Consider the following 17,848-nt stretch of genomic DNA (forward strand, 5'->3'; position numbering starts at 1 on the left):
CAGCTATTCTATCTCGCAGTGTCCAGTAACACCATTCTCATGTGCCTAAATACTCCCGAAGCATATAATCAGACTCGTTTAGGTTGGAAAAGGCCTTTAAGATCATCAAGTCCAACCATTAGCCTGGCACTGGCAAGTCCACCACTAAACCATGTCCCTAAGTGCCACATTTCCACATCTTTTAAATATCTCCAGGGATGGTGACTCCACCACTTCCCTGGGCAGCCGGCTCCAGTGCTTGACAACCCTTTTGGGGAAGAAATTGTTCCTAATATCCAGTCTAAACATCCCCTGGTGCAGCTAGAGGCCATTACCTCTTGTCCTATCGCTTGTTACTTGGGAAGAGAAACTGATCCCACCTTGCTACAACTTCCTTTCAAGTAGTTGTAGAGAGCGATAAGGTCTCCTCCCCTCAGCCTCCTTTTCTTCAGGCTAAGCAACCCCAGTTCCCTCAGCTACTCCTCACAAAACCTGTGTTCCAGGCCCTTCACCAGCTTTGTTGACTTTCTCTGGACCCACTCCAGCACCACAGTTTCTTGTAGTGAGTGGCCCAGAACTGAACACAGGATTTGAGTTGTGGCCTTACCAGTACCGAGCACAGGGGGAGGGGGACAATCACCTCCCTAGTCCTGTAGGATGAGGTGGCTGCTCCTTCCAGGAACAGGGAGAACTGCCCCTACATAGCCCAGACAGGCATTAGGCAGCAAAAGAAACCCCATCTGCTTGTTTCCATCATGCTCAGCAACCCGTTGTCCCCAGAGACAGATGCTAAACAGGGGTCCTGAGCACAATGCCCTCATGCTCAAGGGTGGGCTGCAAGATGGAGGTTCTCTCATCTCCTCCTTGCTCATGCCCGTTGGGAATAAGGCATCAACCACTGCTGGACTTTTGCTCACATTCCCTTTTTTTCCAACATTCTTTTTGGGTGCCTAAGGAAAGACAGAAAAATCACAGTCACAGATTGGTTTGGGTTGGAAGGGACCTTAAAGCTCCTCCGGTTCCAGCCTCCTGCCACAGGCAGGGACACCTTCCACTAGACCAGGTTGTTCCAAGCCCCGTCCAACCTGGCCTTGAACACTGCCAGGGAGGGGGCAGACACAGCTTCTCTGGGCGCCCTGGGCCAGCACCTCAGCACCCTCACAGGGAAGAGCTTCTTCCTAAGATCTCAATCTCATCTCTGGCAGGTTAAAGCCATTCAGCCTTGTCCTGTCCCTACAGGCCCTTGTCAAAAGCCCCTCTTCAGATTTCCTGTAGTCCCTTTAGGCACTAAAAGCTGCTTTAAGGTCTCCCCCGAGCCTTCTCTTCTCCAGGCTGAAGGGCTGCCACCAGCCCACACCACTAAGCCCCTTCATGGCAGGGGCGTACGAGGAGAACAGCGGGGAGCGCCAGAGCCGGGGATAATTCTGAGGCCTCCGAGGCCCTCCCCAAGATCGGAGTGGAGCGGGCCAAGCCTCCCCTTCCCACATCCCCCGGCTCCAGGGGACCCTTCAGTAACGGGTCAGAACCCCTCATACACCAGCCGGTGCCGGTCCCGGTTCCCCTCTCACCATGACGGCTGCCACCGGCGCCACAGTCTCCAGGCAATGGTCGAACTGATCTCGCGACCCTGGACACACCCCCTAGCAACGCGGCACTCCGCTTTAGCAACGGCGGCGGGGCCTACTCCAGGCCCGGCCAGCGGGGTCTCCGCGGTGACCGGTTCCGGCACCCCTCCGCGCCCCTAGGCTCCGTGCTGCGCTGCGGCCCCCTACACCAGCCGCTGGGGCCTCCGCCGCACCCCTGCACCCTCGGTCTCCGTGTGCGTGTCCCGGGTGTCCTCCATACCCCCGATCCCTGCCGTGCCTCCCCCTTCGCCTCGTGTCCGCCCCTCCCGGTGTTCCTGGTCCCGGGTGAGCCTGTCCTCGCCCCTCACCCCCTCAACCCCCGCACCGCCCCCGGCACCGCCCCCGCTGTGGCGGGCAGGACCGTGAGGGCTGCGGGATAGCACCGGGCTCGCCCCGCCTAGCACCGGCCTATGGCGGCTCCGGGAGTGACCGGCACCGCAGGTGAGGCAGCCGGTGGGGGGCGGGTAACGGACCAGAGCGCTCACCACTGCGATCCCGGGGGCTCTGAGCCTGCAGCGGGCGGAAATGGGCCGGGCCCCGTGGAGCGGGAGTGCCGGGGTTCACGGGGAGATGTAGGGTGGAGGAAAAAGGGGTGTGTGTGCAAGACGGGGTATAACGGGGGGGGTGTATGCAGATGCAGGAGGGTGCGGGGGACTCTGGGGGGGTTATGTGGTGTGTGTGTAAGGAAAGTGCAGAGGTGCATGGGGGGAGTGTGTGCACCCGGGTGCAATAAACTGGGGGTACCCGTCCGCGGGGGGGGGGGAGCGGGGGGTGCTCAGGATAAGGACAGGGGGATGCAGGCAGAGTCTGGGATGGGGCTGTGGGGGTGCCCAGGGGACATGGGGGAGCAGTGGGGGGGCAGGAAAGGGTTTGGGGTGCTTGTGGCAGGCCAAGGCACGGGGGGGAGGGGGCCGGGCAGAGCCCCAGTGCAGGTGTGCCAGTGCTGTAGGAGGGACATGGAGGACTGGAGAGGTGCTTGGGGACAAGGTGGTGGCCATGCTGGTATTACATGGGGCTGTAGTGAGGCCCTGCATGGTAACACAGGTGGCTCCTGCACACAGCCATACTTCCCACATGTGCCCTGCACATGGCTGATCCATGGCCCTGGTCCTTGTGGCAGCCCCGGTCATGCCCTTCCAGAGCACTAGACCTTTGGCAGCTGGGCAATGCCACCGGGACTTGCACTGACCGGGAGCAGGGCTGCCACCGATGGGGTGACTAGAGCCATCTACTGCTAGACTCTGCAGTTTGACATGAGTCAGCAGAGTGGTAGTAGCAGTGAGGGAGCCCTGATATTGGCCCCACTTCCCCCCAAGGCAGCCAGTGAGCCCAGGCCAAAGTGGGGCAGCATAGCTGGTGTCCCAGTGTGACCATGCAGGCCTGTGGGGATTTCTGCAGCAGGGAGCAGTGCCCTGGTGGGTGGGGATGCAGGGGGCTGCTAGTGGCAGGGGGAACACACATGCTCCATAGGGTAACACCACCGTGTCACCCACTGAGGCTGGGTGGTAGGGTGGCAGGAGCAGGCAGCCCCTGTGACCACCTGGGAGCTCTTCCCAGTGTTGAAGTGGGGTGGGGACCCTGGTTTCTAGCTGGAGGGAAGGTGCTGACAGTGCAGGGTGCCTGGTTGGTCTGATTCGGAGAAAACTCCAGGGACAAACTTGCCAACAAAGTTTTCAAGTTGACAAGCAGGTATTCTTTATTGTGGCACCGGGAGACATGGGGGATAGCTCCTCCTAACGTGTATCGCCGTATTGCTACACAGGCCATCCTTATAGTCACTGGGCATACATACATATTCATGAGGCTACACATGAATTACATCATTTTCCAGAAAGTTTCCCGCATGCATACAAAAATGTGGTGGTGGTCTTTGAGAGTCATTTACTTCTTCCAACAATCTTCATCACTTCTGGCAGTCTTTGAAGCACCAGCTTAATTAACATTACAGACATAGCAATCATCCTGTCCTTCTACCTATCAGTTAGTTTAACTGCACCCATCCTGGACATCTGCTAGTCCCAGATACTCCCCATCCCCAGGTCCCATTTTTCTATTCTGTTTTTCTTACACTTTTTGTACTATGGTCTTAAGGACCTAAAACTACGTCAACTACCTTCAAGCACCTCAGTTATTTTCCATTACAAAGCCATCCAACTTGACCTTACTTAGAACTGATTGCGTTTTACGCTTTTGTGCCTCTTTGTATCAAATCCCCCCTTTTTCCGTCCTTCTACAAATTCTCTTGAAACATTTCATATACTATCATTACCATCTAGAGTCTTTTTGAAATAATTTCCTGTTTCTACTTGATTCTTGATTTCATTTTTTTCCAATCTTCATAATTTATCATAGATCATTTACAACACTAGAAGGAACATTGTATCATACCATAAGTAATAGATATTAAACCAATTAATATTAATATTCCTGCAACCAGTTGCCTCAACCAGGAGAGACTGGGTAACCATGAGGTTAACTTTATCCATATTTCTTCAAACCCCCAGGAGGTATCATCCTTGGCCATTTCATGAAATATTTTAGTTTGTTTCAAAATTTCCTCCAGATCTGTTTCAATTCTGCCACTTTGGTCTATATAGGAACAGCAACTTTCATTGATTATGGAACAAACCCCTCCTTGTGAAGCCAGTAACATTTCTAAAGCCATTTGGTTTTGTAATACCATTTTAGATAGGCTGGTTATCTCTTCTTGTTCCTCTTGGATTATATCAATAGTTTTACTTTCTATTTCCTCTATGGTTGCTGAGATATTTACAATTGCCTTCTCTAAATCACTTATTCCCAAAGATGGAATTAGCCATATCACAGAACTATGAAATGCGGTGTTGCATTCAGCAATAGGGTTAAACCCTCGCTTAATCCGTTTAGCAAAACTTCTAATCCAGGTCCCAGAAGAATACCTGTTGATAATAGTAAGATTGGGTATCATAGCACCTAAGGTGTTGTCGTGGTTTAAACCCAGTCAGGTAACTTGTTCACTCACTCCCAGTGAGTGGTGCCGAGCTGACAACAATCAAGGTCCGTGTCCGTCTCCCCCCCCCCCCGCACCAGGGCTCTCCCCTTCCCCGCTCCCGGAGGAACGGGGAGGAGGATCGAGAGAGTGCAACTCCTACGGGTTGAGACAAGAACAGTCCAGCAACAAATCACCACCGCTACTATCAGCTAAAACAATGATAAGGGAAAATAACAAGGGAAGAGAATACGATACCACCGGCCAAGAAAACGAGTTCCACCCGGAAGCTCCTGTCCTTCCGGGTAACTCCCAGTTACCCCCCACCCCGGGCATGACGTGCTGTGGTATGGAATACCTCCCCGGCTAGCCCGGGTCAGGCGCCCCGTCTCTGCTTCCTCACAGCTTCCCCTCCTCCCTGGCAGAGCATGAGCCTCACAGAGTCCTTGGTCAGGGTAAACATCACTTAGCAACAACCGACAACATCGGCTTCACCAACGCTGTTCTCCAACTAGAAGTCAAAACACAGCACTGCACCAGTTAACACAAAGGAAAAAACATGACTGCTACTGCTGAACCCAGGACATTATCCACCCCTTATTCCATACCATTCACGTCGTGCTCAGATCCCACATTTTCAATACACCATCGCTCTCCCACATATATACATCCATATACATACAGACCAAGAGGAAAAAATCATTTTCTTAGTGCATGGACCAATCCCTATAATGCTGCCGAGTCCATTCGGTCCATGATGTTCCAAGTTCATTCTCTGTTGGGATGATGGCTGGAGGGAAGTCAGGGCCAGTCGCTGGTGACCTGGAGACATCTAGTTGATGGGCTATAAAAGCATTACACAGCAGGCAACAGTATACAATTGAGTTCACTGGCTGTTTTCCCCTAAAATCAAATCCCCTTGAGGTATACATCGGACTTCCCCATCTTCCCGCATTACCCACCAAGTATATCCAGGTCCCTGAGCAAAAGCAATCCCACGAGTGGGTTTGCCTTTACCTGAAGCAGGAATAACCCAGACTGTCTTCCCCAGCAAATTCTTCATATGCACCACAGGAACTTTGTCCCCCTCTACAATATGTAAAACTTCTGACTGGGCTGGGCCAGCCCTGTTGGCAGATCCTCTGGTGTTGACCAACCAGGTGGCCTTTGGTAAATGTGTATCCCAATGCTTGAAAGTTCCCCCACCCATCGCTCTCAGTGTAGTTTTTAACAGCCCATTGTACCGTTCGATTTTCCCAGAGGCTGGTGCATGGTAGGGGATGTGATATACCCACTCAATGCCATGCTCTTTGGCCCAAATATCTATAAGGTTATTCCGGAAATGAGTCCCATTGTCTGATTCAATTCTCTCTGGGGTGCCGTGTCGCCACAAAATCTGTTTCTCAAGGCCCAGGATAGTGTTTCGGGCAGTGGCATGGGGCACAGCGTATGTTTCCAGCCACCCGGTGGTTGCTTCCACCATGGTAAGCACATGGCGCTTGCCTTGGCGGGTTGGTGGCAGTGTGATATAGTCAATCTGCCAGGCCTCCCCATATTTATACTTCAACCATCGTCCTCCATACCAAAGAGGCTTTAACCGCTTGGCTTGTTTAATTGCAGCACATGTTTCACACTCATGAATAACCTGGGCAATAGTGTCCATTGTTAAGTCCACCCCTCGGTCACGGGCCCATCTGTATGTCGCATCTCTGCCCTGATGGCCTGAAGTGTCATGGGCCCACCGGGCCAAAAATAATTCACCTTTATGTTGCCAATCTAAGTCCATCTGAGCCACTTCAATCTTAGCCACTTTATCCACTTGTTGGTTGTTCTGGTGTTCCTCAGTGGCCCGACTCTTGGGTACATGGGCATCTACATGACGTACCTTCACCACCAGGTTCTGCACCCGGGCAGCAATATCTTTCCACAGTGCAGCAGCCCAGATGGGTTTACCTCTGCGTTGCCAGTTGTTCTGCTTCCATTGCTTCAACCACCCCCACAGGGCATTTGCCACCATCCATGAGTCAGTATAGAGATAAAGTACTGGCCACTTTTCTCGTTCAGCAATGTCCAGGGCCAGCTGGATGGCTTTCACCTCGGCAAATTGACTCGATTCACCCTCTCCTTCAGCAGTTTCTGCAACTTGTCGTCCAGGACTCCATACAGCTGCCTTCCATCTCCGATGCTTTCCCACAATACGGCAAGAGCCATCAGTAAACAAGGCATACTGCTTTTCACTTTCTGACAGTTTATTATATGGTGGGGCCTCTTCAGCACGCACCACCTCCTCCTCTGGTGACATTCCGAAATCTTTGCCCTCTGGCCAGTCCATGATGACTTCTAGAATGCCTGGACGACTGGGATTTCCTATTCGAGTTCGTTGTGTAATTAGTGCAGCCCATTTACTCCATGTAGCATCAGTTGCATGATGTGTAGAGGAGACCCTGCCTTTGAACATCCAGCCCAGCACGGGCAGCCGGGGTGCCAGGAGGAGCTGTGCTTCAGTGCCAATCACTTCCGAAGCAGCTCGAACCCCTTCATAGGCTGCCAGTATCTCTTTCTCAGTTGGGGTATAGCTGGCCTCAGATCCTTTGTATCCCCGACTCCAAAAGCCGAGGGGTCGACCTCGAGTCTCCCCTGGAGCTTTCTGCCAGAGGCTCCAGGTAGGACCGTTCTCCCCAGCTGCAGTGTACAGCACATTTTTTACATCTGGCCCGGTCCGGACTGGTCCAAGGGCTACTGCATGAACTATCTCGCGTTTAATTTGCTCAAAGGCTTGTTGCTGCTCAGGGCCCCATTTAAAATCATTCTTCTTCCGGGTCACATGATAGAGAGGGCTTACAATCGACCTGTAATTTGGGATGTGCATTCTCCAGAACCCCACTGCACCCAAGAAAGCTTGCATTTCTTTCTTATTAGTTGGTGGAGACATTGCTGTTATCTTGTTGATCACATCTGTGGGGATCTGTCTACGTCCATCTTGCCATTTTATTCCCAAAAATTGAATCTCCTGTGCAGGTCCCTTGACCTTACTCCGTTTTATGGCAAAACCGGCTTTCAGCAGGATTTGGATTATTTTCCTCCCTTTCTCAAAGACTTCTTCCGCTGTATCGCCCCACACAATAATGTCATCAATGTATTGCAGGTGTTCTGGAGCTTGCCCCTGTTCCAGTGCAGTCTGGATCAGTCCATGGCAAATGGTAGGGCTGTGTTTCCACCCCAGGGGCAGTCGGTTCCAAGTGAACTGGACACCCCTCCAAGTAAAAGCAAACTGTGGCCTGCACTCTGCTGCCAAAGGAATGGAGAAAAATGCATTGGCAATATCAATCGTGGCATACCACTTGGCTGCCTTTGACTCTAGTTCATACTGAAGTTCTAGCATGTCCGGTACGGCAGCACTCAATGGTGGTGTGACTTCATTCAGGCCACGATAGTCTACTGTTAGTCTCCATTCTCCATTAGACTTTCGCACTGGCCATATGGGGCTATTGAAGGGTGAGCGGGTCCTGCTGATCACCCCCTGACTCTCCAGTCTACGGATCAGCTGATGGATGGGAATCAGGGAGTCTCGGTTGGTGCGATATTGCCGCCGGTGCACTGTTGTGGTCGCAATTGGCACTTGTTGTTCTTCAACTTTCAGCAACCCCACAGCAGAGGGATCTTCTGAGAGACCAGGCAAGGTGGACAGCTGCTCAATTTCCTCAGTCTCCAAAGCAGCAATACCAAAAGCCCACCGGTACCCTTTTGGGTCTTTGAAGTACCCTCTCTTGAGGTAGTCTATGCCGAGGATGCATGGAGCCTCTGGACCAGTCACAATAGGGTGCTTTTGCCACTCCCTCCCAGTCAGGCTGATTTCAGCCTCCAGCACAGTCAACTCTTGGGATCCTCCTGTTACTCCAGAAATATAGATGGGTTCCACCCCTTGACAGCTTGATGGCATCAGGGTACACTGTGCACCGGTATCTACTAGAGCCTTATACTTCTGTGGGACTGATGTGCCAGGCCATCTGATCCACACAGTCCAGTAAATCCGATTGTCCCCTACCTCCACCTGGCTGGAGGCAGGGCCCCTCTAATGGTCGTCACAGCATTGGACACTTAAGTCGTGTTGAAAGGGATTATTCTTCGTTATCACAGGAGCTGGAGTAAAATCAGCTCTTCCACTCCATCTGGGAAACTGCTCACCAGAGACTGAAGCCGTAGCTCTCATGGGACGATCAGTCTTGGCCCTTGCTCCCCTCTTCAGTTCACTCACCCGTTCCTCCAAAGCTGAAGTAGGTTTTCCATCCCACTTTGTCATGTCTTCTCCGTGATCCAGCAGGTAAAACCATAGGGTACCCCGTGGCGTATACCTTCTGTATCTCCTCTCTTGAATAATAGGACGTCTTTTGTTAATAGCTGAGACGTGTGTTGGTACACGTGAGGAGCTGGATAAATCAGATACATCGTCCCTCAATTTGTCGAGGTCCTGGGACAGTTTTTTCACAGCTGAGATGATGGAAGGAGTGAGATTGTCTTCGAACTCTCGGAGTTTATGAACCATTTCATCCACTGTTAGTGGTACTATGTCATTCCAGGTCACTGTTGCCAATGAATGGGCATATGATGACGGTGCATTCCGTGTAAGTTTTCGCCACATGGGTCGTGTACATTCAACTTCATCTGGATCTATAGGTGTATCCCCGTTATTTGGCTTGATGTGATAGATCATCTCTACGATGGCCGATTCCCTCAGAGACTGGATGCCTTTGTCTATAGTAGTCCACTTGGCCGAACGACTCCTAACATCGTCCTTGTACGGAAACCTTTCTTTCACAGCTGCCAAGAGCCGCCTCCAAAGGCTGAGGGACCTTTTCTCTCTTGCAATTGCTTTGTCAATTCCCCCTTCTCTAGCAAGTGATCCCAGCTGCTTGGCTTCTGTACCTTCTAGTTCGTGACCATCGGCCCCATTGTCCCAGCATCGGAGTAACCAGGTGATGATGTGCTCCCCTGGTTGCCGGGTAAAATCTTTTCGCATATTCCGCAGCTCGGTTGAGGTTCGAGGTCGAGAAGTTACCTCTTCTTCTTCTTCTTCGTCATGTGATGATGACTCCTGATCAGATTCTGGACCGGGTGGTGAATTCATTGGTTCTTCATCTCGCTTCACCCTTTTTGCCTCCTTTTTGCTTGTTCTCTTGCGTACAGGGGCAACCGATATTGGTACGAATTGGTCCTCTGGTTTGGCTGCAGTGATTATCACTGTGGTTTGAGTAGCGACTGTACTTGTTGCTGGGGGTGGTGTAGCTACCGTGCTTGGAGCTGGGGTAACCGCGCTGTCTGTTGCAGTTGAAGTTTGAGCAGCTGCTGTACTTGCCACTGGGGTAGCTGCGCAGTTCATTGCGGCCAAAGTTTGAGTAGCGACTGTCGCTTTGCCCTCAAATCCGCCGATATTCTTTTCCTTTTGAAGGTGCTGGATAGTGTTGAACAAGGCCCTGTAAGCATAGGCCAAGCCCCAGCACGTTGCCGTGATTTGTCCATCTCTGGTATGGCCAGAATGACCACACACCTCATTTAAGTGTTTTACTAATTCTTCTGGATTTTGCAGTTGTTCGGTAGTGAAATTCCAAAATACTGGAGGGGCCCACTGACCTAGATACTTGCCCATACTATCCCACACACCCTGCCACTCATGGCTGTCCAGCCTCTGGGAAAATCTCTCGGTCCTCCTACATCGTCGTTTGACCCCAGACAAGACCCAAACCTGAATCTGCTTAACTCTTGAAATCAGTAGTGGGCAAAACACACTCTGCATGCGTGTTAGCATGGTGATTCCCATCACCATCAGCAAACAAGTCTCAACAGCATTAAAAGGCCATTCAAAAAATTCAAAACTCTCAAATGTAAATGGTCTGGGGGGACGACTAGGAGGGTAAAAGGATGTCTCCTTCACAGGTTGAGCACCTGAGAAGGAGAAAAAAGATGTGTAATTGCTAAGCACCTCCATCATATACCTCCCAAAGTATAAAGGTGGTGACCACACTGGGAACATAAACCAGATCAGTTTCATGATCAATGATTCTATTGTATTACAAGTCATTACCATAAAGTACAATGGGATAAAAACCTTAGCCCAAGCCCCACACTTGAAAAACACTAATACAGCCAATACCGGATGGACGTAAGATATGGTATACTGAAACTGTGAGATCAAGAGGAAAAACCTTGAGAGCCAATAAATCAGCATTGTGACGAGTGACTATCAATCCAGTCAGATCTGTTCTTATCTCAACCCCTCGTGCCCCACGTTGGGCGCCAAAAAGAACTGTCGTGGTTTAAACCCAGTCAGGTAACTTGTTCACTCACTCCCAGTGAGTGGTGCCGAGCTGACAACAATCAAGGTCCGTGTCCGTCTCCCCCCCCCCCCTGCACCGGGGCTCTCCCCTTCCCCGCTCCCGGAGGAACGGGGAGGAGGATCGAGAGAGTGCAACTCCTACGGGTTGAGACAAGAACAGTCCAGCAACAAATCACCACCGCTACTATCAGCTAAAACAATGATAAGGGAAAATAACAAGGGAAGAGAATACGATACCACCGGCCAAGAAAACGAGTTCCACCCGGAAGCTCCTGTCCTTCCGGGTAACTCCCAGTTACCCCCCACCCCGGGCATGACGTGCTGTGGTATGGAATACCTCCCCGGCTAGCCCGGGTCAGGCGCCCCGTCTCTGCTTCCTCACAGCTTCCCCTCCTCCCTGGCAGAGCATGAGCCTCACAGAGTCCTTGGTCAGGGTAAACATCACTTAGCAACAACCGACAACATCGGCTTCACCAACGCTGTTCTCCAACTAGAAGTCAAAACACAGCACTGCACCAGTTAACACAAAGGAAAAAACATGACTGCTACTGCTGAACCCAGGACAGGTGTATGTCCCCTTCCATTTGGGGCGTAGGGTCTTATAAGCATTTTGTTCACATAACCAATACCATACTTTCCCTTTCAGGAACGGGCCACCACTGAACTATGATACCATCTATTTTAATAGTGTGATTGCAATTTGAATAGTGACCTACACCTGTGGCATTTAAACAAACAATCTCATACTCTGGTTCCTGGTGTAATACATCTTTGTACACAGGTATAATATTCTTTACCTAGATTAGGATTAACTATCCCAAATTGTAACCTTTCCCTCAGATGTAGATTGCTAGTGTTCACCCAAAAATTTGTCCATGAGATAGGGTTAGAAATTGGAATGCCAATTAATAGAAGGTCCAGATTTTCTCCTGATTTAGGCAACTGTGCACACACCCAACAGTCACTACGATTAACAACTTTAGAAACATTCTGCATTAATTTCATGTATAAGCTTTGGTCCCAAGCTGGTGCGCCAGTTATCATATGAGTCCAAAATATAACCGACGCAATTTCATACGTAAGGGTCTTGAAGGTTCAATCCGCCATGTCTTCTCTGGCTGTGGTGATTTCTTTATTCTTGATTAATGTATCCAAGCAGGTTGTTCTTTTATCTTCACTGCTGTAAAGGTGGTCAATAATATCTGGTATGGTCTGTTCCACTTCTCCTGTAGAGGATCTCCTGAAAAATTCTTAACATAAACCCAGTCTCCAGATCTGAAAGGGTGAATTGGATAATCCAAGCCTCTCACTCTTGCCCTAATATTCTCTTATTTATTTCTTCTAATTGTTTTCCAAGATTGACCAGAAACTGTTGGAGATAGCCTTCTCCCACTTCTTGAAGATTTTCTCCTTTAAACTGGGACTGATATGGTCTTCCATATAAAATTTCAAATGGGCTAACCTCTTCTTTCGACCGAGGTTTAGTTCAAATTATTAATAGAGCCAGTGGTAAGGCTTGGTACCAATATAAATTCATTTGCTGTCATATTTTACCAGTCTGTTGTTTAATAAGATGGTTCATCTTTTCTACTTGCCCACTGGAGTGAGGCCTTTATGGGACATGTAAGTTGCCCTAATTTTGCTAATTTTTTGTAACAATTTTGCACTGAAGTGTGAACCCCGGTCAGAAGAAATTGCCACTGGTACTCCAAAACAAGGTATTGTACCATTTAATAATGTTTTAATCACTTGTCTTGCATTATTTATCCTACAAGGGAATGCTTCTGGCCAGCCTGAAAAAGTATCCGTTAACACCAACAAATATCGATAACCCCTTTTTCTTGGTAATTCAGAAGCATCTATTTGCCACTGCTGTCCCAGATAACTTCCTCTCCCAATTGTCCCAATTTGATTTCCATTTTCAATTTTAGGATTATTCTTAAGACAGAGCTGACATTGTTTTGTCACTATTTGAACTGTGGTGTATAGATTCCTTCCTACAATTTGTTTGTCTAAATATTTATACAAAGAGTTACTACCCCAATGAGTTTTAGTATGTTCCTCCTGAACTAACTTCCAGAGTTGGTTATAGGGAATTACAATTCGCCCATCAGGTATCTGAACCCAACCCTCTTTATTTTCCTCTCCTTTGAGATCTCCAATCAATTTTCTATCCTCCTTTGAATTTAGATTAGGTTTAGATTTCTCAATTCTAAATTTGACATCAGGGATTAAGGACATGATTTTAGATTGTTCAGCTGCTTGTTTGGCTTCAAAACTGATCAAATTGTTTCTAATTTCCTGATGAGAGTCACCTTGTTGATGCCCTCGACAATACAAAATAGCTACTTCCTCAGGTAGCTGAACAGCTTCCAGTAGTCGCAGAATTTCTGTAGCATGTTTAATCTGTTTCCCTTGTATGTTCAAAAGTCCTCATTCTTTCCAGATGGCACCATGTGCATCTACCACACCAAATGCGTATTTAGAATCAGTCCAAATATTTATCCTTTTGTCTTTAGCCAATTCCAGGGCTCTCGTTCAGCGTCTTCCAGAGGTTTCTTTCAAATCTGGTCGGCTTGAATATACAGTCTCTATAGTGGCCAAGCAGTCATGTGTTAATAGTTCTGTTGGTTGTTCCTGCAAAATGATGCTGGATTGACAACATTAGTGACCACAATTTCTGTACCATCGTGTTGCACAAGGGTGGCCTGGTATTTTAAAAACCATGAAGGAGATAACCAGTGGGCTCCTTTCTGTTCAAGGACTGCTGATACAACATGGGACACTAGCACAGTAATCTTTTGTCCCAAGGTAAATTTGTGAGCCTCTTCAGTATTCATGACAACTGCCACCACAGCCCTTAGGCACCCGGGCCATCCTCTGCTCACTTCATCCAGCTGTTTTGAAAAATACACCACTGCCCTCTTACAGGGTCCTAGTTTCTGATTAAAGACCCCCAAAGCTATTCCCTGTTCTTCACAGGAATATAGCCAAAAGGATTTAGTCACATCCAGAAGTCTGCATCCAGAGCTGCACCTCTCATTAGCTCTGTTTTTAGATTTCTAAAAGCCCCCTCTGCTGAATCAGTCCATTCCAAAGAGGGAGGATTTTCTTTTAACAGTTCATATAGTGGTCTTACGAGAACACCATAACCATGGATCCAAAGTCTGCACGATACAGTCATTTCCAGGAACATCTGGAACTCCTTGATGGTTGATGATCATGGAGTTTGACAAATAGCTTCTTTTCCAGCAGTTCCAAGTGGGTGGTTTCCATGATTCTAGTTCCAGTGCTAACTGATTTCCAAAAATCGTTGGACTGTTTTTAAACCCTTGAGGTAATACCAGCCAAGATAATTGGGTTTTTCTTCCCATGTCAGGATTTTCCCATTCAAAAGCAAATAAATTATGGGTTTTTTTGGCCAATGGTAAGCAAAAGAAAGAGTCCTTTAAATCCAAGATGGCAAACCATTTCTGATTATTATTCAATTTAGTCAATAAGTCATACGAATTAGCTACTACTGGATGAATATCCTCCATAATTTTGTTGATTGCTCTGAGATCTTGAACCAATCTGCAACTTTTCCCATCATATTTCTTTACTGTCCAGATAGGAGGATTATGTTCCAATTCACATTCAATTAATAATCTATATTTTAAAATTTAACAATGATTTATATGATTCCCTTTGATCTTCTAATTTTAAGGGATATTGTTTTATTCTAATTGGGCAGGCCCCCCTTTTATTTCCACTTTAACAGGCAAAGCATTTTTTTTCCTTACCTGGAACTTCAGATGCCCATACTCCCACATATACCTGATTAAGGATTTCTTCTATTTCAGGGAGGTCCTCCTTTTTGCTTTTCTGCTGAATTAAATATAAACTCAAAACTGCAATTAATTGACCATTTTTAACTCTAAATTCCATTTTGCCTTCTTTACATGTTGCTTCTCACCCTAATAAAGATTTTGGAGAATTTGGCATGCATAAAAATTTATGCATTCCTATTTGTTTTCCCAATTTGTACTTTAAAGGTTTCAGAAAAAATGCCTCTTTTTATTTTTTTTCTCTTGGTGGCCAGTAGCTCCCATATCTGTAACAAATTCTTTTCCCTCTGATTTAACACCAAATAAGTTGCTCCTGTATCCACTAAAATTCCTCTTTATTTCCTCTAGTCCCTAGTTTTGATTTAACCAGTGGATCTGCTATGGTTGATTCCCCAGTTCCCTGTCAGTCTAGTTCCAATTCAGTCACCGGAGACACCCCATGGCACTCCCCATCCCCCAGGGCAGTCTCACTTCCAATGTCCAAACTCCCCACAGCAGGCACACCGATCTGGTTCCACAGAAGAACCCATGCCCCCACCTCCACCTGATATCTGCTAGTCCTGATACTTCCCCAATAGATGTTTACACCAGCTTAATGGGTTCATTAACACCACAAACATAGCAATCATCCTGTCCTTCTACCTATCAGTTAATTTAACTGCGCCCATCCTGGACATCTGCTAGTCCCAGATACTCCCCATCCCCAGGTCCCATTTTTCTATTCTGTTTTTCTTACACTTTTTGTACTAAGGTCTTAAGGACCTAAAACTATGTCAGCTTCCTTCAAGCACCTCAGTTATTTTCCATTACAAAGCCATCCAACTTGACCTTACTTAGAACTGATTACATTTTATGCTTTTGTGCCTCCTTGTCTCAGGTCCCACCTCATGGGGGGAGCCAGTGTCAAGGTGCAAGCATCCTGCAGCTCTGTGTGCCAGGAACGGGATCCAAATGCCCCCATAACATCCCTTTCCCCACCCCAGGTCCTTTGGGTTGGGGGAATTTCTGTCCCCTGCCCTGCTGTCTCCATCCTGAGGGGACAAGGAGATACCTAGCCCACAGTGAGTCTGTCCCTGTGCTGGCTTACCTGGCAGCGCAGCGATGGTAGGGCCCCGTGGCACATGGTGCCGGGGCACAGCTGGGTCCTGCTCCAGCACTGACCTCAGGTGGGCTGGGGGACTGGGTGTTGCTCCAGTGGGCACACGAGGTATCCTGACACCATTGGTGTCCCTCAGCATGCCACCACCACTGGCAGACAAGCTGCCCTTTGCATGGGCTCCAGCACAGGCCATGTTTTTGTCTGTCAGACACAAAGGGGCTGCATGGGACAGGGGGTGTGGGGCTGCAGTTTCCAGCACAAGGCTCTGGGCAGTTCTGCCCATCCCACCAAGCCCTCCCGGGAGTCTTGCTGCCCCCTAAACTAGACTGCCCACGGGGGCTGGTGGGACCCTGGGATGGAGATGCTGTCACCAACACGGCATGTGCTGGTATTGCAGAGTTTGGCAAGGAGATGCTGGTCCCGGCGCACCCAGCGGGGACCCCCACCCATGGGCCAACCCAGCAGCCCCCCGGAGCCCCTGTTGAGGAGCAGGGTGGCATCCCCATCCCCATCCCCGGCCTGCTGCAGGTCACCGAGTGCAGACGTGAGTACAGCCCTGCCTGTCCCCTGCCATACTGACTGCCCCTAGGGTCTCCCACCAGCCCCTGAGGTTCCCTGCCAGCCCGTGCCTGTCTCTGAGGTCCCTTGCCAGCTTCTGGGATCCCCTGCCTGCTTTTAGTATCTCCTGCCAGCTCCTGGGATCCCCTGCCTGCCCTCGGCATCCCTTGCCTGCCCCTGAGGTTTGCCAGCCCATGTGGCCCCTGCCTGCCCCAGTCGGTCATCTTCCCCCACCGACCCCCCATATCTTCCCTGAGCACCAGCCCCCCCTACCCCCTCGGGTGCCCCCCCCAGCGCCTCCAGCCCCTCTCCGTGGCGCCGGGCTGAGCAGCGGGCGGCTCCCGGAGCGCGGCCGCCGCCCGCAGAGCCGCTGAGCAGCGTCTCCTCGTTGGAGGTGCACTTCGACCTGCTGGACCTGACTGAGCTGACCGACATGTCGGACCAGGAGCTGGCCGAGGTTTTCGTCGACTCCGACGAGGAGAACACGGCCAGGGAAGCGCCCGGCGGTGAGCGAGGGACCGGTCCCGGTCCCGACCCTCCCAGTCCGCCGACCCTGACCCACCTGTCTGTCCCGCAGGGTTGCAACCGCAGGGGGCGCCGCGGGCCGGGTATCTGCACTCGCCCTCCTGGACCCGGGCGTGGGAGCAGGGCCGGGAAAAGAAGCATCTCAGCGACCAGGAGCTGCCGCCGGGACCTCCAGATGCCTTTCTGCCCACTGACCGGCCGCGGGATCCCTAGGGGCGGACCCGGCGGTACCGACCACTTCCTTCCGGCACCGCTGGAGCCTGCCCTGGGGACTGGCACCGCGGGTCGGCCGCTGTGAGACGCGACCGGCAGCTCCGCTGGGGGAGCCGGTGGACCAGAGCCCGCACACCCCACCCCCGGAGCTGCCCGCAGCCTAGCATGGCCGGTGTCTGCCCGGTTCTCACGTAGCAGTGCTGTGTTCCAGTAAAACCGAGCGACCCACCACCGCCGCGCCTCTGCCCGTCTCCATCGCCGCTGGGGAGGGACACAGGGCTCCCCTCGGGCCCAGGAGCGCCGGGAGGGCGCGGAGCCGGCCCTGTGAGGGGAGAGAAAAGGGAGCCCGGCTGGTACAGGTGCAGCGCTGCTTTGGCCCCCGCCGACAGCAGAGCGGGACACCGCGACGTCGCGGCCCATTTGGCAGAGCTGGGGGGGGAAGGACACGACACTGGAGTCCCAGTCCCACTGTGCCAAAGCAGGGACACGAGTGATGGGTTACACAGAGGCTCATTAATGCTACAGGAAACCCGGTGGGGGAACCGGGTGTTGGCCCCCAGACTCAGCAGTGTTATTCCAGTAGTGCATGTGTGTGGAAGGGGGAGTTCCCCCAGCTCCCGCCACCCTGCCCAGCCCGCGGGAGATCAGCTCGGGTCTGTCCTGGTGCAGCATTGGCTCCAGCTCAGCTGGTAACACGGGCCCATGCTGCATGGGTGCAGGCAG

The 17,848-nt window shown here is 50.6% G+C and overlaps 2 protein-coding genes and 1 long non-coding RNA gene across 4 annotated transcripts in view; 1 reads left to right on the top strand and 2 right to left on the bottom strand.

Moving 5' to 3' along the window:
- The window catches only part of GAS8 (growth arrest specific 8), a 38,325-nt gene extending 37,474 nt beyond the window's left edge, over positions 1-851 (bottom strand). The window contains 2 exon segments of the mRNA XM_061442978.1: positions 587-676; positions 795-851. Of these exon segments, the coding sequence (XP_061298962.1) occupies positions 587-676; positions 795-851 (147 nt within the window).
- A 764-nt stretch (positions 852-1,615) lies between these two features.
- DBNDD1 (dysbindin domain containing 1) lies at positions 1,616-17,358 on the top strand. 2 transcript variants are annotated; one of them, XM_061442986.1, is made up of 4 exons: positions 1,616-2,045; positions 16,227-16,373; positions 16,753-16,893; positions 16,965-17,358. In XM_061442986.1, the coding sequence occupies exons 1-4, from the start codon at positions 2,015-2,017 to the stop codon at positions 17,123-17,125; spliced, it is 480 nt and encodes a 159-aa protein (XP_061298970.1). In that variant the 5' UTR covers positions 1,616-2,014; the 3' UTR covers positions 17,126-17,358. The 2 variants fall into 2 exon arrangements, with proteins under 2 accessions (XP_061298970.1, XP_061298969.1); XM_061442985.1 differs by lacking the exon at positions 1,616-2,045 and adding an exon at positions 2,962-3,019.
- Positions 3,275-15,619, bottom strand: LOC133263269 (uncharacterized). Its single transcript, XR_009741460.1, has 2 exons — positions 15,298-15,619; positions 3,275-3,629 (listed from the first exon to the last, which is right to left on the bottom strand). It is a non-coding gene; the product is annotated as an uncharacterized LOC133263269 (long non-coding RNA).
- Positions 17,359-17,848: the final 490 nt, after the last annotated feature.

The sequence above is a fragment of the Pezoporus flaviventris genome, unplaced genomic scaffold (genome assembly GCF_033815535.1).
Source record: "Pezoporus flaviventris isolate CSIRO_AGI_PZ_B2104156 unplaced genomic scaffold, CSIRO_AGI_Pfla_v1 ptg000263l, whole genome shotgun sequence".
NCBI classification, from domain to species: Eukaryota; Metazoa; Chordata; class Aves; order Psittaciformes; family Psittacidae; genus Pezoporus; species Pezoporus flaviventris.